Here is a 25,377-nt window from a genome sequence, read left to right on the forward strand (position 1 = left end):
CTGCGAGAACTGAAAACACTTAAACTGTTTTACTCCATTCTGGTCATACTGTGTAGGATAGGCAAATAGTGCATAATAACTTTTAATGCTGGAAAGAACTGTTCAATTTAACTCCATTACCTGTTCTTTCCTATTTATTATAGGCCTTCTTTACATTCACAAGTATTACCTCATGAAAATGAGGGGCAAATAAAACTAATCTCCATATTACATTTTCTACTTCATATAAAACTGTGACATCTTAATGCAGCCCTCACTTATGATTAACTGGCTAAGGTTCTTCTGTGTATAGTGAAGGAAATAGATTTAACCATGTTTTACAGAAATAAATACAGAAATAAATGCCTGGCTTCCCTTTTCTGTAGCCCTGTGTTCATTACTTTTTTACTCCAGCAGAAGTAACATCCAGAATACTCATTTAACTTATGAAAGGATCTATCTCTTATTATAGAACACAAAATTACAGAGACTGAACAGACAAATTTGGGTAAAATCTGACCAGGGCATAGGATTCAATTCACTGATTTGTAAAGGAGTCTCTACGTCTTCAGAGATGATATTGGTCGGGATTGTATCTGTGCCATCTTTTGACTAGGATGCGCTTTTGGTCCTAGACTGTAGTGTCATAGCCATCTTGTTAATAACTTCAGAACTGTTCTCCCCTTTCTTGCAATACTGATATTTTTGAGACTGTCTAGAAGTTGACCTGGTTTAATGTAGATTCTAAACAGTAATGTGAAAAGAACTAGATGGAGGATAAGGCAATATAGTTTCAAAAAAATTTTTGAAGCTTATTCCATTGCGTCTTATATCATTAGGCGCATTTGCAATAGCAAGTAACCTTACTGGCATCACTCCCTCTTCAGACTCAATTCACTGTGCCTCTGCAAAATTTTGTCCTAAGTATTTTGAAAATGCTTCCCAACTGCCTTCATACCTTCAACTTAATTTTGTGACTTATGTGTTTGATCCAGCCTCTTTGGTAATTAGAAGGGATCTAGATTGTTCCTTGCAGTTATACCTTAACAGTCACTTTTGTCTCTAATTTGCTGTGCTGATAGTAGACTGGTTTGTCTCTACTGTCCTTTGCAGGCTTTTGAAAACAAAGATTTTGCACAGGCACTGCCGCCTCAGTGTTTTAAGTAAGATACCAGCCTTGCACATCTTGTATCTTGCCTGAGTAGCGCTGTGACTGTCTGTGTTCCAGTGCCTGTTTATCCTGTAGGAAGGCAACTAGCAGTTCATATGTCGGCCATTCATCTCCTCCTTCTGCTTCCCCAGTTGAGCAGTGTGAGAAAATATCTGACTGTAATACATCTTGATAAAAGCTCTACTCCCCCCCGCCCCCCCAGCAGTCAAGTGCTTCTGCAGTACTACTGACAGGAGAACGCTCTAGCTGTACCTAGTGAGGCAAAGGAGGGTGTTTTTAAAGCTAGTGCTCTTACTTCTGATGTGAGCTCTATGGGCTCTGCTTAAGTGCCCTTCAGCTTGGTCTTCTAGAGTCCCAGACTCAAAGCTCTGTGACTCATGGGATATTCCCTTCTATGCCTTAGGGATGGTTAGCACTGTTCAGAAATCACTGGTCTTCATTTTTTTTCAGTGACTTGAAAGCTGGATTCTCATTCCCAGTCACTGAGAAGTAGAAGTGTGTATTGTGAGCTTCAGCTATGGGAAGGGAGGAAGTGTTATGTGGCTTATAAAGGGCTCAGAAGTCTGAATGAAGCACTTAAAACTGGTTGGGCAAGTTTCTGTTGCATTTTTCCTTTTTTTCTTTAATCGCAGATCTCCCTTACCATACCCAGAGATTAAGAAATGAATCCATCCGTTGTTGGAGCAACATCCCGTTTATCACCATGCCACTCAGCCGCGCACATGGCAAATCATTTGCACACCGCAGTGAGCTGAAACATGCAAAGCGGATTGTAGTGAAGCTGGGTAGTGCTGTTGTGACTCGAGGAGATGAATGTGGCTTGGCTCTTGGGAGGCTGGCATCTATTGTGGAGCAGGTAATTCTGTACTGAGGTGGGATGTTTGTTTTACCTTCTGAACTTCGTGATTATTGGAAAAACTCATAAAACAGTGTTGGCCTTTTAAATCAGTATGCTGGGCTTTCCTTTCTCCATCACCATGTGCTGTGGTAGTGCAGACCATGTAACTCAATAAATCAGTATTTGAGGGAGAAATTCTGCACAGTGAGACTTTGTGCAGTAAGATATGGCTCGGGCACTAGTTGGATCTTGTGGGGAAAGTGGCACTGAAGTGTGAGGTCTGCAGAAAGGGTGGAGCATTCTTGTTTACCTGAACAATTGCAAATTTCCTCTAAGAGAAGGCTTGAAACCTCATTGCTTGTAGGAAAAGCTGATGGGATCAGCTCATAGACTGGTTCTGCTGCACAAAATAAAATGAAGACCTTGCGGGGTGGAGGAGGGAGTTGGATATGTCTTCTCTGGGAAGAAACACGTGCATAAAAAATTAAATTCACATTAGGCATTGAGCTTTTGAGTTTTAAAAGGAACCATGGCCACATACCTCTCTGGAAGGAGCAATACAAAACTTTTTGTTTACCATTGGAGTTAGCTTCTTCACTTCTAGTATATAAAATTACTATATAATAACAGTCGTGGGAATGGTTGGTGAATAAGAAGGTTGGGGGAAGCTGCTACCATATGGCTTTTCTCTATCTTCTGCAATAGCAGAGGAGGGTCAAGAGGTATTGAAATGTTACCATGTAATAGGTATTGTGAAAATTCAAGCATGACTTCATCATAAAAACTGATATTATGAAAAGAAAGTTTAGCACAGGCTGTACATGTAGCTCAAACTGATCAGGAAGCTGTGCAGGAGTATCTTAAAGGGTGGTTGCCTTGCTGTGCGCATCTATAGGTAAGCAGACACTTGTGTCAACAGCAACCAGTAAGCATAACATATCTGTAAAACACAGAGTTGTCAGACTAGGAGTGATCTTGCTCCAGCTCCTGTTTCTTGTGCTCTGTACTTACAGGTGTCAGTGCTGCAGAATCAGGGCCGGGAGATGATGATTGTCACCAGTGGAGCTGTAGCTTTTGGAAAACAGCGATTGCGCCATGAGATCTTGCTCTCTCAGAGTGTGAGGCAAGCACTTCATTCAGGCCAGAGCCAGCTGAAAGATATGGTGAGTGGCTGCAGCAGTCCCTTTTTTTTCCTTAAATGTTGAGTGGAACCTGCTCAAGTCACTGCCTGACAGCTGTTCTCCTACTTTGTAGGCTATTCCAGTCTTGGAGGCCCGAGCCTGTGCAGCAGCTGGCCAGAGTGGACTCATGGCTCTGTATGAGGCCATGTTTACACAGTACAGCATCTGTGCAGCTCAAGTAAGGGATTCTTTCTTTCCTAGACTGGCTTGTTACTTCAGTTAGTGATGTAATTGCTATTAATTTTTTTCAAGCTTCATATGCTGCTGTCTTTACTATAGTCTTGGATTTCCATTGCTGTCCTACTTTTGAGGCTTATTATTGTAGCATAATTGGTAGTTCATACTAGGTAGAGCAAAAGTGCTTTATATTTTTGGAGTTTGTGTGTGGTTTATGTACTTTTTTTCCCCCCCTCTATTAAGCTCTCCTGACAAAAACTGTAAAGAGAAAGTCTGTGATCCAAAGTGATCCAAACGGTTTAAAAATCACAGCTGGCTGAACTGACCCACATTGTGTAAAGCTGACAGAAGTGCATATCCATACTTTAGGACTTGCTGTCCATCTGCTCAAACCTAACCAGTAGCTGGTGGTACACTTAGCCTGGGTCTCTGTCTGCTGAATGCTACAACTCTATGTATTGCACTACTGTAAGACAACAGACTATGCTTATCTTAAATATTCTGTGAATGCTCTACAGTTGATGCAGTTCTGTTACTTTTGTAAACACTTTTAATGAATTAAAGAGCATACTATGAAGTCGTCGCTTAGAGGAACTTCTTACTATAATACAGTACTGCTGATAAAACTAAAATGTTTCCCGTATAGCTAAAAATTACCATAGATTGCTGTGATCTGTCTGCTTGAGAAAGGCCATTACAGGTTCCAGTGGAAGTTAATGCATATACACCTGAAAATGTTGTGGAAAGAGTATTTCTCACTTGCATTCTTTATCCTTTAACTGTAGCTTATGTTTGTGTGGTGAGCCAGAGGACTTGACTGAGCTGTTATGATACTTTAATACATATTTTTATGTCCTTCTTATCAGGGAAGATGACAGGCTAGGTATATATTAATTTTTTTCCCCTCCTTTCAGATTTTAGTCACCAACCTGGATTTCCATGATGAACAGAAGCGTCGGAACTTAAATGGAACACTGCATGAACTTTTAAGAATGAATATCGTCCCTATAATTAACACTAATGATGCTGTTGTTCCACCTCCAGAGCCAAATAGTGATCTGCAGGGGGTAAATGTGGGTAAAGTATTGCAAGGGGGTGGATCCTGTTTGTAGATGTACAGCATTAATGCATGGTTTACTAATACCATAATCTGGGTCCTGTGAAACCTGCAGCAGGGAAACAAACATAAGAAATCAGTAATGTGGATCATCTAGCCAATGCCCCTGGTCAAAGCCGGGTCAGCTGGAACAGGTTGCTCAGGTCATTGTCCAGTTGGGTTTTGAATATCTCCAAGGATGGAGACTCCACAGTTTCTCTTGGCAACCCCTTCGGTGTTCAACTACCCTCACAGTAAAAAAGGGTTGGTTTGTTTTTTCTTATGTTCAGATGGGATTTCCTGTGTTTCAGTTTGTGTCCATTGCCTCTTGTCCTGTCACTGGGCACCAAGGTGGAGAATGTGGGCACTGCTCCTGCTATCTCTTGTTTTGATGCTGCTTTACTGCATTCCAAAAGGGTATTTGCTTTCGTACAAAGATTGTCTCCTAAGAGTTTTCAGCAGAGTGTGAGCAAAGTAGCTCATAAGGGCTTGGCAGTACTGATGGAGCTTGCTTTTGTATATGTTATGGCCACATACTTCCTAGTTTCTCCCCCTATGTTGTGTTGCTGATCTGTATGTGCATTCCAGGTGATTAGCGTGAAGGATAATGATAGCCTGGCAGCACGACTGGCTGTGGAGATGAAGACTGATCTCCTGATTGTTCTCTCAGATGTAGAAGGTTTGTGAACCATTTACCTTCTTTGATCAAGACAATCTATACTCTGCTATTTTTACTGTCAAGGAAATGACATGCAGAAGAAGTCTTTGGAGTTGTCTCTGAACACTCCTCTGCAGTCAGAGATGCCTTGCATTGCTTTAGGTATCAGATGGATAGCAATTCTTGGTGGAAAAAAATGGACCTTGAAGTCCCACAGATAGTAGAACCAACCTATACTTGAGTTTTGCTGATCTCTTCAATTCACTTCTTTCGCAATGACAGTTATAATGTAGCACATAGCTCCTCAAGGCATATACCTGATGTTATTGCATGAGCCAAAGACTGTCTGCCACATCATTGAGTTTGGGTGCATGAGAATGCAAGTGAACTTGAGACTTGTTCCAGAATCCAAGCTGTGGTTCCTTTGCTAGCTACTCAGGATTTTATGATATAGTCATGAGTAGTATGCATGACAAGGGCTCTGTGTTTAGAATCAGGAACATAATCCGAACACTAAATAGTTTTCTTCTGGCAGCAGGTTCTGTATTTCTGAGTTACAGGTATCTCAGATGCTCTGGACATTACTTTCCAGAAGTCGTGAGCTTGCTAGCTTTTCTGTCTCCAGCTATTTGACTGATGCTGTTTTGGTCTTGTGACCTGTGCTGCTGTGAAGGAAGTCTGTCATCTATTGATGCTGAAAGGAGGTGCAGTTCATTCTTACCTCTGCATCATCCAAGTCATGTAATCTTTCCACCTTTTCCAGACATGTTTCTTTAAAGTTAGATCTGCACCTAAGCTTCAGTGGATCCTGGTCTTCAGCCCATATCACAGGTCCTGAAAAGGAAGGGGGGTGCCTTTCCATAAACAGTTCCTCTATCAGATTCAGTTGGATTTGATGGTTGTCTCTAGTCAAAATGACTCTGAGAAAAATTAATAAAAGCAATAGTCAAAATAACTTGTTCAAAAAATAAACTTACTCATCTAGTGTGATGTGTTGCTTACAGAAAGATTCATCCTGCCCTTCCTAAGCTATAAAGGAAGATCACAGGTAGTCTGCACTTGTGCACTCTAATTTATAACATCAGTGTTTGTTCATGTAGAATTTCTGGGAAGTGTGGTGGTAGTTTAGGGTTTATGTGTTGGGTAAATGAAAGGGTCATTCAACTCAGAGCATTGTTACATAAAATTATAATATATATGTATATATATATATAAACTATTAAGAGTCCCTTCTTAGCAGAATCTAATAACCCACCTTTTTACATATTTCTGAATTGCTCAGTTTGTCATTCTACAAGCCAGCATTCAGGCATATCATCTGAGATTTTGGTGAGGAGGACTATCCTTTTTCCTGTAGGTCCTGATTTAGGACATATCAAAGCTGTTAACTTGTTTCCAGCTTTCTCTCTAACCTCACTCTAATGTCAGTACTTCCAGCTTGCATGCTGTTATTCAGTGTGTGGGTATTCTGTTTCTTCTTGAGATACAACTTTACCAAAAGCATAGCTGATACTTCTTCAGCCTGCCTGCTAGCATTTCACACTTTCACTGAACTCTGCTTTTTGAGGGACTTGAAAATTTTTCATCCCATGAAACGGAATACAGCTTTTCAGTTTCCATAGAGCTTCTCCTTGAACTTCAGAGCTGAGGGTGCATAATGATAGCAGATTTTTATCATTTATTTTAGGACTCTTTGACAGCCCTCCAGGATCTGATGATGCAAAGCTCATTGACATATTCTACCCAGGAGACCAGCAGTCTGTGACATTTGGAACCAAATCCCGAGTAGGAATGGGAGGCATGGAAGCCAAGGTAGGAGCTTGGAGCCTTTGTTCTATCCTGGGAAGGAAAGGGGGATGTGGAAGGGGGAAGTAGAAGATTAAAAATAAATGGGAGGAGTGGTTGAGAGACCAGATTGTTGTGCTGCCATTCAGAAGGACTGTGACAGGCTGGGGAAACAGGCAGACAGTAACCTTGTGAAACTCAACAAAGGGAAGTGCCAAGTTCTGCGCCTGAGGAGGAAGAACCCCCTTCACCTGGACAGGCTAGGGGCTGACTAGCTGGAGAGCAGCTTGGCATAAAAGGACTTGGGGGGTCCTGGTGGACACCCGGTTGAACATGAGCCAGCAATGTGCCCTTGCACAAAAGGTCAATGATATCCTGGGTTGCATTAGGAAGAGCATAGCCAGCAGGTCAAGGGAGGTGATTATTCCCTTCTACTCAGCCCTGGTGAGGCCGAATCTGGAGTGCTGTGTCCGTTTCTGGGCTCCCCAGTACGAGAAGGATGTGGACATAAGGGAGCAAGTCCAGTGGAGGGCCATGAAGGTAATTAAGGGATTGGAATGTCTGACATACGAGGAGAAGCTGAGAGAGCTGAGATTGTTTAGCCTGGAGAAGAGAAGGCTCAGTGGAGGTTTTATCAATGTGTATAAATACCTGATGGGAAGGGTGTAAAAAAGATGGAGCTGGACTCTTCTCAGTGGTATGGTGAACAGGACAGGGGGCGATGAGCACAAATTGAAATACAAGAAAGTCCATTTAAACATAAGAAAAACCTTCTTTACAGTGGGGGTGGTAAAGCACTGGAACAGGTTGTACTGCCCAGAAAGGTTGTGGAGTCTCCATCTTTGGAGATGGTGAAAACCTGACTGGACGATGTCCTGAGCAACCTGCTCTAGCTGACCCTGCTTTGAGCTGGCAGGGGAGCTGGACTAGGTGATCTCCAGAGGTCCATTCCAGCCTCAATTATCCTGCGAATATCCTGCAATGGTGTAGGGTTCCTTTAACTTCTCTTAGGTCCATGTGATTTTTAAAAAGAAGACGTAATGAATCACATTTCAGTAGTTTATTGTAAAATGTGATCTTTAGAACCATATTAAGTTGGTAATTCCAATTAAAGTAAGAGCCAGTCCTCGCTGCTTCCTTCCCCCTCCCCGCCCCATGATAATCCTAAGAGTTTGGGAATCCCTGTTATTTGAATCTGATAAGTTACCTCTGCCTCCTTCCTGAGGTTTTTTTGCATGCTGTTTGCTTCTGAATGACATATTGGTGAAGACTGAGGTGCTTCACTTCTGGATTATAAGATTAAGAGGTGGAAGGGCTGATATTTTTAGAGCTGTGTACAGTCAGATGCCCTCAGTATTCATTGCTGTGAGTGCATAAATGTGGTGGTGCTATGAGGCTTTGGTATGTGTTTCTCACAATGCTGGGATACATGCTGTTGTTGTGGTCTGGTGCAGGTTTCCTAAGGAAACTTTTAGGAGGTTGTCTGTAGAAACTGAAGTAGGTTTTGACTGAGCAGGGAAAGACCAAGTCAAGTACTTTGCCAGTATCTTGTGACTTATTTCCTTTTCTGAAGAATCAACTAGGTAAGGCAGATTTCGGTATCAGTGTGTGGACTGGAAGGTCGCAAAAGGAGGAGGCCTTGAGTTTACTATTTGGGGTATAGTTTAGAGTGAGTTAGTTTAGTTATAGTTTAGATTAAATGATTCCAAATGTTGAGTGGAAAGCTGCCAAAGTCGGGAAGTACTTGTTTAAAAAAAAAAAAAAAAAGCTAGAGCTATTTGATATTTAATATGGTAAGTCTGAGTCCCTTAGAGGCAAAACCAAATGCTACCATTGTAACAAAAATGTGTAAGAGTTGAGAACAGTGATGTTTCTGGAAAAATGAGGTGTCAATACAAGGAAGAAAGAGTAGCCAAAAGTAAAAATCTTGATTATCAGAATGAAACTTAAGCAAAAATGGAGCAGTTGAAAGTCTTGTGGTAGTCAGGAGCCTGGTGTGATAGGCATATCTGACAGATGTAGTTTCCCAGTGAATAAGGACTGTAATACATAGTTGTAGAACCATATAGGAAAACATAGAAGTGAGGAAGCAGCATTGTGACTAGCAGCTTTTGTAATGACATAAATGACACAAATGTAATAGTGGGATAATGCTGCTAATACCTTAATCGGGAGAAGTGACGGAGAGCACAGGCAGTTCACCAGTAAGTGGTAACATTTGGTATTTAGTTTTGTGGTTTTGTATATTTGCATAAACTAGTGAGATGTTGCAGAGGGAGATTTTAGAGAACTCATGTTGTGATACCATAAATAATAGCTCAAGCGTGTGGAAAGAGGCTAATCTTAGGACTAATCAGTACACGGGGATTTCAAGGGATTTTACTACTAAGATGGTCCTGCTGTAAGCTTTGCATTCTTTAGAAGGACTAAACAAACATCAGCATGCTAATACTGATGTTCAGAAAGGGAACGCATGCTTCTCTTGTTAGAGGAAAGCCTACAAAGATAACTGCCCTCAAATCTAATAGAGCTCTTGTTGACCATGATGCCTGCCTGCCAAGAAAAAAAGGGGGCAGGGGGGAGGGGGAACTGAGAGCCTTTAGCATGCAGTTGTTCTGATTTCAACTCCCATCTGTCTGCACATCAGACTGTTCTTGTTTTAGACTTGGTTCTTGCCATAGATCTTATTTTGTGCTTTTCATGTATAAATTGCTTAGTACAGTGGGATCCTGACCCTTGAAGATGACTCCTAAATGCTATGCTACAGAACCCCCCTCCCAAACAACAGAAGTAGGGAAGCATGCCAAATAAAAAGAAGTTAATTCAGGACTGAATAAACGCAAAATCTTCAAACATAGCTTACTCAAAAGGACTGTGAAGACAGTTGTCATATTCCCAGGCAAAATTAGAAGCAAAAAAAAAAAAAAATACAATGAGAACAGTAACAAAATATGAAAAAAGTAGGTAAAAACTTTGGATGGAAACCTGAGTGACTCTTCAGAGTACTTCACAGCTTCACCAAAGGGTTATAAACAATGAGAATTCCTCTACATCTTAAACAGATCCATGAAGAGTGCTTAGGCCAATCAAACTTTAAGGGAGTAATGCAGATGGCTAAAGGTATTGAATAATATTTTAATCTTACATGGTAATGGTTAGGACCTGAACAAGAACAGTGCTCTGTGGTACAAATAATACTGCATAGTCTCTCAAAGTGGATTAATTATTGTTTGCTTCCAGTGCCAGGAAAATTGGCAACACAACTTTTTGAAAAAGAAAATGAGGTCTCTTCGCCCTAGGAAGAAGAATTTCCAATTTAAGATAATGGTGAAAAAGAACATGCGACCAAAGTGTACTTGCAGAAGTCTTGGAAAAAAGCAGGCCATTAGGGAAATGTGAAGTATGTTCATAAAGTGGCAGCTAATTAAGGAAGGGAAAATAAAGTTCAAATACATGATCTTTCAATGTTGTATTATAGAAACTCCTATAATGTGTTGAATGCTCTTTGAAAGCGTAAAGGACCAATCTAAAGAACAAGGAAGAACAAGAATTCTTCCTAAGTGTGGGGATTCAAATATCAAGTGAATTTCCTGGAACTGGCTTTATCCTTCACCATAGGTGAAAGCAGCTCTGTGGGCCCTCCAAGGAGGCACCTCTGTAGTTATTGCAAATGGAACCCACCCAAAGATCTCGGGTCACGTCATCACAGATATTGTGGATGGGAAAAAAGTTGGCACATTTTTTTCGGAAGTAAAACCTGCAGGTGAGTACAAAGGTAACATGTCTGAGTTGCAGAGACTTCCTGAAAGTTTAGAATGAGTTAATTTGACTAGACCTGTAAAACAAGTGGGAAAGCATGCCCCACTTGACGAATGTCTATTGAAAGGTATTTTCTACAGTTAGAAATGCTGGATCCTCTGCTGTTCCCTCTAGCTGATAAAGTGTTGCATCATACTTGCATTTAAATAACTGAGTAAGATTTTTACCATTTTTTAGTCTTGGGGGTTTTAGTCTTAGCCACTTTGTACAGAAACTGTTCCAAAAGTTTGGTCATCTTTGTTTCTCTTGTCTGAAATTGTTTTTATTCTATTGTGGTGTCTCTGAGATGGGGGGGAAAAATCAGAATTTCACATAGCATCCAAGATGCGTGTAAACCTTGGATTTATGAGATGAGAGGACTAACTTTGAGTTTTGATTAATGATATCTTCTGTTCTGTTTTCTAGGCCTTTTCTAATAATTCTGAAAATTGTATTTGCTTTTTAATGCTGATGAGCTGATGTTTTCATAGAACTATTTTTTATAATACCAAGGCCTGATTGTCCTTTTTCTCCATCTGCATCTCTTCATGTTTATCTGCATTGAATTTCACTTGCTATTTTGTAGCTTAGTGATTTGGCTGCAGAGGAAATTGATGCTTTTCAGTTAGTCCCACTAATAATAAATTTCTATCAGCAGTAAAGGCTTTCATCTTGTTACCTCTTTCCCAGTTGTTTATAAATATGGCAGACAGCACAAGTCCCTGTGGAATTTTACTAGCAGTCTTCCTGTACTGTGGATAATGCTTACTCTCATTCTTTCATTGTCTTCTGCCTTATAAAACAGGCTTTGGAAATTCCAGTAACTTTTCTTGTAATCAACCATATCTCTCTATATACAGGCATGTCACTTTCTTCAAAGAACAACAAAAGACACTGCTTAATCATGTGTCCAGTAGTTCTTACAGTTCCCAGTATAATTCTTGGTATGGACTTTGGAATCCTGCTCTGGCAATTTTCTTGGGACCCTTCTTAAATAGAAGTAGAGTCATAATTGTCACCTTCAAGTCATCTGTTCTACAGGCAATTGCAGGAGAGAGTTTAAAAAAGACAGTTCAGTGAGTTTATCCATGAGCTACTTCAGAACTCTTAGGGGAAATGCGGTCTGAACCCAGTGACTTGTTACTTCTGTTTCAAAACCTGTTCTATATCATTTCAGTTTGATACAGATCCCTTGAGGTCCTGCTGCAAAACATTTTTTGTGCAGGAACCCTTCCAAAATGAACACAGGGAAAGACAGAGGGAAAGCAGTCTTTTTGCAAGCTATTATTTAGATTGAATTTTGGCTTCCATTATTGTTTGTACATTACCATGCTATTTTGTAATCATTTCTGTTGTCCTCAGTTGGCTATTTAAGCTTTTCAAAGGATGCCTTCTTGTTTTCAATAGCCTCCCATACCCTGAGATTTAGCCATCCTGGTATTCTCTTGCCCTTTGTCATATCCTTTTAATACCTGGGGTACACTTGTTTTTTGGCTCTGATGTGGTGACCTTACAGAATCTGTATGATGTCTCTTTAAAAAGGATAAGCCTGGAAACCATAGAAATATTTTTGTATCCGATACAGATCTTCCTGTTTTGGCATACAGTTCACTTCTTGAATACACCTTTTAAAGACTCTATACCAGATTTTCTGCTCTGAATAGAGAGTTGGAAGATGCGAGGGCTAGTGCCAACTTCCACATGTGCTGTAACTTTGTCTGCATGCCATATTCTTGGTGTGGTGTTTTTCTGTGTTTTTTTTTTTTTTTAATGTTTCTGGGTTTGTTTGCTTTTTGCAGGCCCTACAGTGGAGCAGCAGGCTGAAATGGCTAGAACTGGTGGCAGGACCCTGGCAGCTCTGCAGCCTGAACAGGTGACAGAACAATATGGCTTCACTTATTAAACTTGTGAATGTGTGTTCAGATTTAAAGCACGAACTTAATTCATGGGCCCCTTGTGACAGGAATCTCCTCTCTGTTGTGTGCCAGATCCATCATTTGGACTGTAGCATGCTGTAAGAGAGTGGAAGAGCAGAAATATGGTGTGCTTCAGAGCTATGAAGTAATGTGTATTTGCACATCGGGTTTAGACAAATTTAGATATTTTAAGAGCATCTAACATCACATGGAAATTATTTGTGATCAGAGATGCAGGAGAATTGACTGGGATAACTTGTCCCATTCACTCCTGCTTGTACAAGTACATGCAAAAGAGGAGTGTAGACAGTTATTGTTTTGCAGCTGGCTAGGTGAAAGGAGGCATCTGTTGTGAAGAAAAGGTGGTTTTAAAGGAAGAACTTCAGGGGTTTAGGCAAGAAGATTGGATGTGGAAAGCAAGATAATAAAAAAGCGAAGTGCAGGTTGAATTACTGTTCAGCCTCATTTTTCAGTGTGCTGCAGGCTAGAAAAATCAGCTGTCCCCAAGTATTCCGGGAGTCCAGACGGTAAGAGGATGTGGTCAATGGAAATGAACTAGAAGGGACCAGAAATCAAGTAGCTTGGATTTTGAGTAAGATGACAGTTTAGAAACTTTCTCTTTCAGAGAGCAGAGATTATCTGTCGTCTTGCCGACTTACTAACCGATCAGAGAGAAGAAATTCTCTTGGCAAACAAAAAGGACTTAGAAGAGGCTGAAAATAAAGGTAATATTACAGGTCTTCTCATGGTAGCCCCTTTTATCATGAACTTATCTGAGCCTCTAAGGAGATGAACAGAACTAGAACCTTCTGTCATTGAGATTTGGTAGTATGGCTGTCACAGATTAGTGAACCCAGAACCTTGAAAACTGGTACTGTAAACAGCTGCAGTTTGTGTCGTTACAGAAAACTAATGTCTGTGTCAGAGAAGATCCTGAGGCCTTGTAATGCAGTGCATTGAAAAAACTTAGTGCTCCATTTGGCAAGGGAGACTCATTGTGGAAATGGAACGTAACAAACAACTTTTTGTTATTGTCATGCACAAAGTGAGCATTTGCTGGGTTGGTGAAGATAACATTTGGCTCCTGAGGGGACGATTGTCATCTCTATACTAAAACTGATGCTCTCTAAAAAGAGCCATGTCCGCTTCCTACTGAGGAAGGTACTATGTAGGTGGCTTGGACTAAACCCATTCTTCTATGTTATCCTAATCCCAATTTCTCAGTTGATTGCTCTGTGTGTGGTGGGCCGGGGTGTGTGTGGGGAATGTATGAAAATCACACAGTGTGAATTGTAATATTTTGTGTAAGACACCAGGGAGCCACACTTATGGATCTGAGTACCTGGAGGGGTGTTGCAGGGTAAATTTATTAACTGAACATCTTCAGACCAGAAAACTTAAGCAGTTCCTGCCCAGTCTGAACAGAAATGCTATATGTATGTCTATGCTTTGGGTTTTCTATCCTTAAAATAGAAAGATTCAATTACTGTCCAAACCTTCTGGAAATATTGCAAAGATAAAATCTGTAAGAGATTCAGGTACTTGAAGTAGGACAAACTTTATCTTTGTGGATGCCAACATGGCTTCATATGCAAATTATTTAAACCACATTATGTCAGAGCATGGTGGTATGTGAAATCATAGTCGGATTTGAGCAGTTTTGTTGTGGCTGCCAGACTTAATGCCTTGCGTTGTTCGTCTGGGGTAGGTTTCTTGCTAAGTGGTGGAAAATACCTGAATTTTCCATAGGCTTGCTACTTCTTTAGGTCAGTTTTGCTTGAGTCTAGACAGGCAAATCTATCTCCAGCACATTTTTTTCTTTCTTCTAGGAAGATTGGCACTTCCTTTGTTGAAACGACTGAGTCTGTCTACATCAAAGTTGAACAGCTTGGCTATTGGGCTGCGCCAGATTGCAGCATCCTCACAGGACAGTGTTGGCCGTGTAATTCGGAGAACACGAATAGCAAAAGACCTAGAGTTGGAGCAGGTGACTGTGCCTATTGGGGTCCTTCTTGTGATCTTTGAATCTCGTCCTGACTGTCTTCCACAGGTATGGAAGGAGGACAGAATACACTTGTGGGAATTCTTTGGTAACAAAAGATGATATAGTTCTGATGGCGCATAGTTGGGAGTCTACTAGAAGTCTTATCTCTCAAAGGACTTTTGCTAGGATGCTTATAATATGAGTTTTGTTGGCACCCCTGTTTTCTACAGGCACTTTCTCAGGATTTCCATCTGCGGTTTTCAGAATTATTCAGGAATGGTTTTGATAGCCCCGTATGTAGAAGGAGTTAGCTTGCACTCAAGGGGTGCAGTTCTTGCATGCATCTAATGAATGTACCTTCCCTGCCTAACTTGCAACTTAGTAGGTTCCTACCAATAAACACTTGTCTTATCTGTCCATGCTGGATACAGCTGAGCTGTGGGGTGAGGGTTAAACCAGAACTGTTTAGTACAGATGTTAATTATTAACTGTAACTGTTAAGAATATGTGATAAAAATTAAGCTTTAGCACACAAAGCTCAGAAGTTCCAGGCTTTGAGGTTGTCTGTCCAATACCAATACTGCATGTGTGCAGTAAGTCAGAATGACAGTCTTTACTTAGCCATAGTGAGATGGGTGTGGGGCAAAAATGGTGTTTTCAGTTCTGAAGTACTGAAGTTGCTGGAGTGAAAATCTTGAATGATGTACTGTAAGTGAGCATCATTCGTCTTGTGTCAAGAATAAGGCAGGCATCTTCCAGGCGAATACTTTCATCTGCAGAGCTGTGTGAGAGCGGTATTACTGTGATTGATTATTATAATAATGCATGAAAATATGGAACCTGAACTAAGGTTGTATAGACAACCTTGATCTTAGCAGTTTCTACCTCCTGAGTACTTGATTGAGCAACTCTAGTATATTTTTAAAAAGCAAACAAAAAAGTTCATTATCAACACTATTTCCGATGATTAATATAGGTCTTTGAGCAGATCTCTTCTATATAATCAGGTGCTTGAGGAGCAAGTGAGGGTACAAGCACTTAAAAAGGAAGTGCGACTCTGTCAGTGGGCAGCTTAGTATTTCATAACTGAATTTTGTGGATGTTGATTTCCATTTCAAACTGAAGGGGAGTATGCTCTAGGGAGAGTTCATGTGGGAGGAAAAGGCACTAGTCTCCCTTGTCTGCCATTAGTTCCTTGCTGCCAGCTCTGTTCTTCATAGATGACCAGTATGTTTCCTTGTGAAGTTCTAGTCTGCCCTTCTGTGCTTCCACCCCAGCCTCTTGTCTGTCTTAGCCAATCTCTCCCTCCTTCTGGGCTCCTTCCTCCTCCTGCTATGCAGCTTGTGTCAGAGCCTGTATCCAGGGTGTCCTTTGACTTGTTCATGGCATTCTTCCCCCTGCAAGTAGTACCCTGAAAACTCAAGGTTGTACCTGAAATACTAACAGAGTTCGTTTCTGGAGTCATATGTATTGTTATCTGAAAAAATTTCTTGGTGCCATAAAATGAAAACCGTAGACTGACATTGAGTAAATCAGTGGGTTTCAAAATCCTGGGCTACTGTATTTTCCATGTGTTACCCCACAGAAGACACAGATCACTTTTTTTTTTTTTCTTAATTCATTTCCAACAGGTGTCTGCTTTGGCTATAGCCAGTGGAAATGGCTTACTGCTTAAAGGAGGGAAAGAGGCTGCATATAGCAATCAAATCCTTCATCATCTGACACAAGAAGCACTCTCCATTCATGGGGTCAAAGATGCGGTGCAATTAGTGAGTGCCTAGAATGAAGTTGACAATTTTTTTGCTATGATATGCATAAAAAGTACAGGCAGAATTCAGAGTTCACACCATAGTCCATTTATATCACAACTACTGCAGGTGAACACAAGAGAGGAAGTAGAAGATCTCTGCCGCTTGGATAAACTGATAGATCTAATCATTCCACGTGGCTCATCCCAGCTAGTCAGGGATATCCAGAAAGCTGCTAAGGGAATCCCAGTGATGGGACACAGCGAAGGGATCTGCCATGTGTATGTGGACACGGATGCCAGTGTTGAGAAGGTCACGAGAATAAGTAAGCTGGGAGAGGGTGACTTTAATCTCATGGGCTTAATTGATCTTCATATTTGGAGTATGATAATTGCTAATTAATACACTGTTCAAAATTTTTGTTTTAAATGTATAACCAATTATCTGCTCTTAAATCTCAGTCAGAGACTCAAAGTGTGAATATCCTGCTGCCTGTAATGCTCTGGAAACTCTCTTAATTCATCGAGACTTGCTGAGAACCCCATTGTTTGATCAGATCATAGACATGTTGAGAGTAGAACAGGTTAGTCGAGCATTGTTTGTGTGGGTTTTCTGGGTTTTTTTTGTTTGTTTGTGTGGGTTTTTTTTCCTTTCAGTTTAGAAGCATTTGGTCTGGCTGGCATAGCCCTTCGCAGTTTTGTTAGGGCATGACACTTGTTATCCACCTGTCTCTTGGTGCATGTAAATGAACTGCTGGAGAGCTTTCTCTGCTTCTCCACACAACCTCAAGGTTCTTCACAGAAGTGATCTGAAAGTGGCTTCTTCAGGATATCTACATGCTATTGTTAGGATACAGATACTTCTTCCTTTGTAACAAAAATTATGTTCTGCCTTAGAGCATATACACAACCCTTTATCCACCCTTCTTAATTCTGACTTCATTTCTGGTAATCTCCCAGGTCCAAAGAGGACTGTTTTTCTTGAATCTATTCATTTAGTTTCTTACCTCAGTCAATTCCTGTCTTTTTTTCCTCCTTCTTGAATCTGCTTTATCCACAGCTGGTTTTTGTTTTGTTTTGTTTTTTTTAAACCCTATGTCTTGCATGCTTTTATTTCCACTCATTTTCTCTCCTAGTATGTCAGAACAACAGTGAAAAGCGAGTACATTAATTATCTTCTCATGAGTAATAGTAAACAGTAAAGGTAGCAGAGATTTATCAGGGCATAAATATTCTTGAAGTACTGTGAATTGCAAAGAAAACAAGGATTTTCACACAGTATGCATTTGGCAATTAGAGTGTACAGGCAGTGATTAATGTAGGAATACATGGTTAAGTTTAGAGTCCATGTGTTTTGGTAATTTTCAGAGGGGCACAGTAAGAGAACCCAGTCCTGATAGCTGGTCGGGAGCAAGTCCTCACTTGGTGGATTTTTTTTTTTTTTTTTCATGTTTTGCTTGTTTGGTTTTTGGGAAGGCTGGAGTAGAGGGAAAATCTCTGGATTTGGGGCGGGAGTGGGGGGAAGAGGGAAGATGAGTGAGGACTGATATGTTTTTTTTTTTTTTTTTTTTTTCCCTGTGTTGATACAGCGGAGAGGATGTTATGTCTGTCTAATATGATTTAACAACACAAAATGTAATTATTGGGCAGGATTATGTGATTAACATAACTTGTAGTTGCACAAGAATGTCATTTTACAGGTATCTTTCTTTTAAAAAAAAAAAAAAAGCTTTCAGATGTTGGGGATTTAATCATAAATTTCAGACTTTGCTCCCCTTTTTAGCAGACATGTGCCTTATTTTCCATTTGCATTTGTCTAATCAAAACTTCTCACATTTCACTTGCATGGGAACTTCTCTGCTGTATCAGTTCTAAAGTATCCTGGTTTCCCTCACTGTATAGGTGTCTTACCTGCTATTATTAAACGCAGAGCTCGATAATGCATTAGATCTTTATAACAAGTGTGATATATCTGTGCGACTCTTCTTGTTTTGGACTCAGTAACTTTTTTTGGTCTGAAGCCCATGCTTCAAAGACAGCTGATGTCAGTTTACAGAAAAGAAGGGTAAAAGCAGGTCAAGCTCCTAAGTTTCCTCTGGTCGAGACTTGCAAATTTGGAAGCGTTTCTGTAATTATTCTCTGCGTTGCACTTGCTGTCTCCTTATAATACAGGTATAAAGATTGGGTGCAGTATTTTAGCTGTTTTGGCGGTAATAGTGTCGTACTGTCCTGTCCGATGGCTTACCCAAAGTGATGTCATTGCTTTAAACAGTTTAAAATGAGCTCTGAACTATGAGCATGTTATGGTAGGTAGCCAGCTTAGCACTTCCATCCTCATACCTTGTTGCTAGTTCACTGATCTACTAAGTTTCCCAAAACTTGTGCAGTGTAAGAAACCTTAGCCTATAGTGAACACATGATTTACAAGCCATGCTTTCACCTGGAAGATGTTGGTATGATCAGCAGTACAAAATATTTCTGGTATTGCAGGTGAAGATTCATGCTGGCCCAAAGTTTGCCTCTTATTTGACATTCAGCCCCTCAGAAGTGAAATCTCTCCGCACTGAATATGGGGATCTGGAGTGCTGCATTGAGGTGGTGGACAGTGTCCAAGAGGCTGTTGAACATATCCACAAGTACGGAAGTTCTCACACTGATGTTATCATCACAGAGAATGGTTAGTGATCAATCTGCTTCCTTAAGCTACTGCTCTGGTTTGACTGTAGGTTTTTGATGCTAGTATAACTACTTATATTGCAGTAGTGTCGCTTGGTTCTGCAGTAGGCATGATTAACTGGAGGCCTACGAGCTAAATCTACAAGATGGTTCTGTTTAGCTCAGAGAAAACATGTTGTGCAGTCCTCGTTCCAATACAGGGAGGCATGTGTTGACTGACTGGCAGATGACATATCAGCACATGCTCTTGCAAAGCAAATTGCTTTTATGTTACTGGATTGAGCAGTCTTATTGCAACAGAGGGTTTTGCCAGGAGCATCTCCTGATTCCTGGAGATGCCCTTAGGCATCTGGAGGTTGAAGAGGTGAGCTTCTGTAATCTCTCATTGGAGGGACTAGGGAGTATAGTGGGGAGAGGATCAGGCTATTATCCGCTATATTGTCTTCCAACGTCTTTTGTATCTTGCAAACAAGGATCACGAACCCTTTTTCCTTACCTCTCCCATTCCTTTGTTCCCCACTTCTGCATCCCTAGTATGGAAGCTACATTTATCTCCAACTTTCCCAGTTTCCTGCCCCTTTGTTGTGTTGTCCTCCTGCTTGCCGCTCTGAGCTGCTACCATCTGTAGCACCTGTGCTGCATGCAATTTGAATGCTCTGCAAGGTCAAAACTCAGTTATCACTGCACCCAGCCAAAGGGGGAGTCTCTGTCCCAGCCTGGAATTCCTGAGGATCAGCCATAGCCAGGTCATGCTGATCTATGGCTGATCAGTGTGAGAGTGCAAGTTTCTGTTTCTGTAACTCCTGCAGAATTTAAACTAGTGTCACTAAAAGGCATATATTTGATACCGTAACCCACTTTCACTGGACCTGGTGCACTAGTGGTTTGCAAGGCAGCATACTGGAAATTAAGCTGGTCTTTAATGTTGGTTTTGTTGCTAAGGGTGACTGACCTGCAGCTCACAACCTTACAAAAGGCCTCTTCTGAAGTACTAAGACTTGCATAACTCTGCATGAGCTTGCTCAGGTGTTGCATGTTTAGTGTTAAACTGGATTAGTAAACTGATTTCATGTGGTGTCTCTGCATTATATTTCTCAAATACTCTCCATAATATCAATATTAGTTAGGATTTTTTGTTATCTGGCACAACTACATGTTCCAGATAATGGAGTGCTGACTCTTTAATTTAACTGTATTTGTTTGACTGCAAAATACTGTTTGGAACTGCTTTCTTTTCTCCCCAGTCATATAAAAAAATCCCTGTTTGCAGAATCTAGACTGTAGTTCGGATTAGCCATTTTATGACTTTCCTATAATTTTTGCAAGTTTTCTGTAACATTTGCAGCTGTGTCTACTTGATAAGCATACTGGGAAGAAGGTACATATGAACATATTTTGGCCCAGGCTGTTTAAATGCTACATAACGTTACATATGAAAGTTCTAATGTTACCTCTGTTCACTGTATTATGTTGTGTTTATTGAAGCACATGCTCATTCTGTATGTATTTGATTTTCTCCCCCCCCCCTTCCCCCTCCGGCCCCGCAGAAAAAACAGCACAGTTCTTTCTCCAGCATGTGGACAGTGCTTGCGTTTTCTGGAATGCCAGCACCAGATTCTCTGACGGTTATAGATTTGGACTTGGTAAGAAATTTCAAGGGTGTGACTGTAGGTTTTGCTGTCCTGTGCAAAGTATGGCAAATCTCCTTCTGAATCCTGGATGGAAGGACTAGTTAACTTTGATCTCACTATCTAAAATAAGGCTTTCAGAAAAGGTACTGTAGGAAAAATTGAAACCTGGACCTTTCATCCAAGCAGAATAGCAGATAGTTGAATAACTCTTTCCTGCTGGAACTAGCTAATACTGCTATACAGAGTATCTAGGCTAATTTAGCAATAGGGAACAAAGATGTTTTGGGCTTCTTTGAAGCTCCATTCAATCAGAATAAAGTATGGTGCATGCACATAGTGATAGAACAATACAACATGGGATCTGAAATTTGTGAACAGTTTTTGTTTTGTCCATCTTTGTACTGATGCTCTAAAGAATGCCATGCTTTGTTCCTGCTGAGCAGGCTAAGCTGCTGTCTAGTGTGCCAGCCCTGCAGTTTCAGGGGAAGAAAAGACAGGATCTCAACTGAACACTGATTGCCTAAAGGAACAGGTGCACTGCTGAGCTACTGGGATTTGCAAAAAGCAAGGGAAACATCCTTTTCTGAGGTAGAAATTCATATAGTCTCTGTAGCAGACTCTTACTGTGCAAGCTGGACCATTCAGTGCTCCATGTGCTAAAAAACTCTACTGAGGATCTTAGCAGATCTCCTCAGTATGATAAAAAAGGACATAAGGACTAATTCAGCTGTTAGTTTTTAAAGGGTAAACCCTCAGGACCCAAGTCTGAGATTCATGTCAGACATACCTACTCTTCTTGCTTCTTTCTTTCTAAAAGCAAGTCTGATAGTGGTAGCAGCTGGAAGTATAAAGATTACAATTTATATTATAATACTTTGGTTCCTTTAACTATTAAATCAGAAGAGCTAAACGTTACTTTTGGCCTTTGGGGAGAGCCAAGAAAGGAAGGTGAATGAATGGCTGTTCTTTGTCTTTCATAACGATGCAAAACTGCATAGTACAAAAGCAAACATCTTCTGAGAGAACTCTATCTTGTGTGTTTCCTGTAGGTGCTGAAGTTGGAATTAGCACTTCCCGTATCCATGCACGTGGACCAGTAGGAATTGAAGGACTCTTGACTACAAAGTGGTTGCTGAGAGGGGACAATCATGTTGTTTCTGACTTCTCAGAGCATGGCAGCATGAAGTATCTTCATGAGAGCCTCCCTCTCCCACAGAGACATACCAGCTAAGAACATCTGGGGGAAAACCCAGGAGTGTAAGTGTTTACTGAGGATGTTCAGACTTCAGGGCACCCTCTGGGGAGGGAGATGGTTCTTCATCTTCAGACACATTGTTTTTCATCACTGTGCAGTATGATGAATACAAAATGATCCCATCTGTGAGACTTTTTGCTGCCACTTACTCTTTCCTATCTGCAGGTTAACCTCTCTCTTCCCAGAGTCATGCTCCTTCAAAACATACAAATGACACAAGGAAAGGTTTAGATTTCTGTGCATTCTGTTTTTATTGCTTCCCATAGTAAAGTATGTGTACAGTATGGTTGGTGGTGTACCATAAATTTCTTCTCAAGCCTTTCTGTTCTATTCAAACATCACTTGTCCTGGAGAACAAACTTGATTTGTTTTTTCTTCAGTCTTATGATCTTAGCAGCTCTTGAAAGCTCTGAAGCTTTGACACTTATTTTTCTTTGTATTTGATCATTCTATGATTAATGGAATAGATCTTCCAAATGCATAGTAATGTTTTGACCAAGAGACATTTTATATCACATTTCTTTTAATTGTTGACTACTGTAGATGAGTATCACAGCTGTATACTAGGTGGATTTTCTTACCCATTTGTACTAAATGGCTTTTCTCATTGGTTTTATATGAAACATAATCCCCCTTTCCCCACCCCCACCCCTGCCCCTGCCAAACAAGACTATTTTAAAGCTGTTTTTTTCTGAATAAAGTTATTTTTAAAATATCTTAAAGTGTAGAATGTGTAGTGGTTGGCACTGCTGTAATTCTCTAAGAAAGCTTCTGCATGTGTACATTATCAAGTTAACGGAGGCTGGCATTATGTGTATTCAGACACTGTTAATATTGTCACTTTTCACAACAAATAACTATACATCCTTCAGTGGATGGTGGGGCCTCTACTTCTAAAATGACAAATAAGTTCTCAATATTAAGTAGCTGATAGATTTGCTATCCCCACCTAATCTAATCACAACCTCAACAAGTGGCTAACTGCCTTTGGGGGGGGGGGGGGAATGTTTGTTTTTTGCTTAAAAGAGTGGAATGTTTTTTGGGGGGGGGGGTGTTTTGGGGGATTGGGGGGGGTTCTTGTGTTTTGTGTGGTGGGGGGTTGGTGTTCTGTGTGGTGGGAGGTTTTGTGGGGTTTTTGTGGGGTTTGGGGTTTTTTTGTGTGGGGTGGGTTTTTTTTCATTTTTTGTGTTTTTGTTTTTTTGTTGTGTTTTTGGAACAATCTATTCCATAATTTTGGGAACGTATGTGGAAATAGTTTGTGCTACCACTTTTTTTTTTATTCTTGCCTAGTAAATATAGCATTTCAATATATGCCGTATGCTAACTGTCATATCACTGGACTTCATCTGTGCATAAATGAAGACTCTAAGATTTTATTATTATTATTTTAAATGAAGAATAATGGAATTTGACTTGTAGATCAGTCATTGAGTCTTGGATTATTTTGTGTTACTGAGTTTCTGGAGACAGATTACTCAATACAAAATAATTTCTCATTTTAATTACAGATAATGTCAGGAACACTTCTCATCTTGGATTTTCATTGAAAACTATTTTGTTTCATGTTGGTTATAATGGTTACTGTGAATTTTGGAATGCCAGAAGATTTTTTGTCTTCAAATACAAGCTTGCCAGGACTGTGGTTTGCATTTGGTTTTTATTTGTTTATTTATTTATTTATTTAGGATGCTTATAAGCCTTATCACAAGCTACGTAGACACTTGAGGGCCATCTGAAATGCAAAGTAAAACCTTAGACTGGCACAGGTCTCAAGGGGAAGTTCTGTTCAGCTGTACTTTTTGATGGTATAATGGTTTGGTCATGTGATGTCAGTACTTGAATGGTTGTGATCCTTGGGCTTTTTCCTAGCTTCTCAGGCATTTTTGTACTCTTCAAGTAGCAAATATTGAACTAATTTTTAGAACTGAAACCTAGTATCTTTAACAGGGGTGATGATGCAAATAAAGATGGATTGCAAGCTGTTTGGGGGTGTTTATGTAGGCTACCACGTGTATTTGCTATTATCACCTCTGCTTCCTTTGGAAAAAATGTAAACCATAGGAAGGGGAAGCAGGCTGGTAAAACAGCTATTTGGAAGCCTAGCAAGGTGAATCAGGTCTAATATTACTGCCTACTTTCTCACCTAGCAACCTAAGGTGACCTTTGTTACCTGAGCGTTGAAATGTTATTGTCTGTCACTAGTGGTCCTGATACAACTACGGACATGTTACCTGCCTTTCCGGGGGGGGGGGGGGGGGAAGAGCTTCCTAGTAAACTTCAAAAGAAAGGAGGGCCTTCCACAAAGAGCCCTGAGAATAGGTTCCAGCCATGTAGAGATTTGCAGTACCCCAGATCTCTTAAACTCAAAAAGTAAGTCCAAACTCCAGCAGTGAAGATGGTGGTGAAAGGATACAGATGAAAGCCTTAAAAATCAATGCTGAGTGCTTGACTCAGTCTACCCAGATATCTTGAGTTCCAGAAGAAGCCTCCAAGTATGTGTGCTCTAGAGTTGAGTTTGGAAGATAACATCCCCACCAAACTTTGAAAAATGAACTCTGTTTGCCACTCTTGAAGAGCAGAAGCCACAGGACTTCTTGCTGATAAGCTACATTCAAGACTGTGGACCTAAGGAGTTTTCTTAATGTAATAATTTGGTTTTGTCACTTTGCAAGAAGAGGTATTAATTTTGTGTAATGGTTTTATACAGGTCCAATTTAGGTAGCATAGTAAGAGTTTGAGGGGCAGTGGCATTAGACTGTCGTGCTGAAGAGAGTGCAGCCCTAACAACGTTCATCAGGATGCCTATAACAAATCTGATTTGTCTTCCATATATTCTGATGCTTTCTAATGAAGCAAAGGCAATGTTCTTGCTTGCAGAATGAAAATTTCAGAGGTCAGGGGAAGATATAAAATCAGCTAAAACAGTTTTGGGCTGTGCCTGATGTTCCGAACACCAAAACTGGAAAGAAGCTGTGGGGCAGTGCAGTAGAGTAGTACTCCAGTTTTCTCTCCGAGATCCTACTACAGGTTAGTTTTCCTATGCAGCTATAGGGCATGCATCATCCTTTCTCATGGGATTGCGGCATACCAACACCCTGCCCCGATTCTCACACGCTGTCAAGGGAGCTGCTTGCAATAGCCACCTGCGTGCTTTGACTTGCACAAGCTCTCATAAACCTGAGGATGATTGAGCCTGCCCGAACACACACCCCGGGCCGTGCTCGCTGCTGCCTTCAGGTGTCCATAACGCAGTACTGCACGAGTAAATGCGCGCACGCGCACTGCGTCCCGGCGTGCTCGCTGCGGCCCTCGCGTGCCGAAAAAAATTAGTCCCTTTGTGAACGGTTCCGGCGGTGTCAGGGGAGCCCCAGGCCGGTGTCGGGGATCGCAGGGCCCTGCACCGGGCTCTGCGACGGTTTCCGGGTGCTCGGAGGAGGGATCGGGGGGGGGGGGCAGGGCGGGACGGGACGCAATCGCCACGGGGT

General features: G+C 40.9%; 1 protein-coding gene across 9 annotated transcripts in view; it reads left to right on the top strand.

Annotated features, from left to right (window-relative positions):
• Window positions 1–23,529, top strand: part of ALDH18A1 (aldehyde dehydrogenase 18 family member A1) — a 33,581-nt gene extending 10,052 nt beyond the window's left edge. For 5 of the 9 annotated variants that reach the window (XM_013944270.2, XM_067300401.1, XM_067300402.1 and 2 more), the window contains 16 exons: window positions 1,783–2,006; window positions 3,002–3,151; window positions 3,243–3,347; window positions 4,261–4,419; window positions 5,031–5,121; window positions 6,788–6,912; window positions 10,504–10,648; window positions 12,483–12,556; window positions 13,225–13,324; window positions 14,429–14,649; window positions 16,215–16,352; window positions 16,461–16,656; window positions 16,793–16,914; window positions 18,821–19,007; window positions 20,554–20,649; window positions 21,687–22,876. In XM_013944270.2, the coding sequence (XP_013799724.1) occupies window positions 1,783–2,006; window positions 3,002–3,151; window positions 3,243–3,347; window positions 4,261–4,419; window positions 5,031–5,121; window positions 6,788–6,912; window positions 10,504–10,648; window positions 12,483–12,556; window positions 13,225–13,324; window positions 14,429–14,649; window positions 16,215–16,352; window positions 16,461–16,656; window positions 16,793–16,914; window positions 18,821–19,007; window positions 20,554–20,649; window positions 21,687–21,868 (2,315 nt within the window). In that variant the 3' untranslated portion in view covers window positions 21,869–22,876. Of the gene's footprint in view, window positions 1–1,782; window positions 2,007–3,001; window positions 3,152–3,242; window positions 3,348–4,260; window positions 4,420–5,030; window positions 5,122–6,787; window positions 6,913–10,503; window positions 10,649–12,482; window positions 12,557–13,224; window positions 13,325–14,428; window positions 14,650–16,214; window positions 16,353–16,460; window positions 16,657–16,792; window positions 16,915–18,820; window positions 19,008–20,553; window positions 20,650–21,686; window positions 22,880–23,400 lie in introns of those variants that run through there. The other 4 variants (XM_067300404.1, XM_067300406.1, XM_067300405.1 and 1 more) reach the window with 4 other exon arrangements.
• Window positions 23,530–25,377: the final 1,848 nt, after the last annotated feature.

The sequence above is a fragment of the Apteryx mantelli genome, chromosome 7 (assembly GCF_036417845.1).
Source record: "Apteryx mantelli isolate bAptMan1 chromosome 7, bAptMan1.hap1, whole genome shotgun sequence".
NCBI classification, from domain to species: Eukaryota; Metazoa; Chordata; class Aves; order Apterygiformes; family Apterygidae; genus Apteryx; species Apteryx mantelli.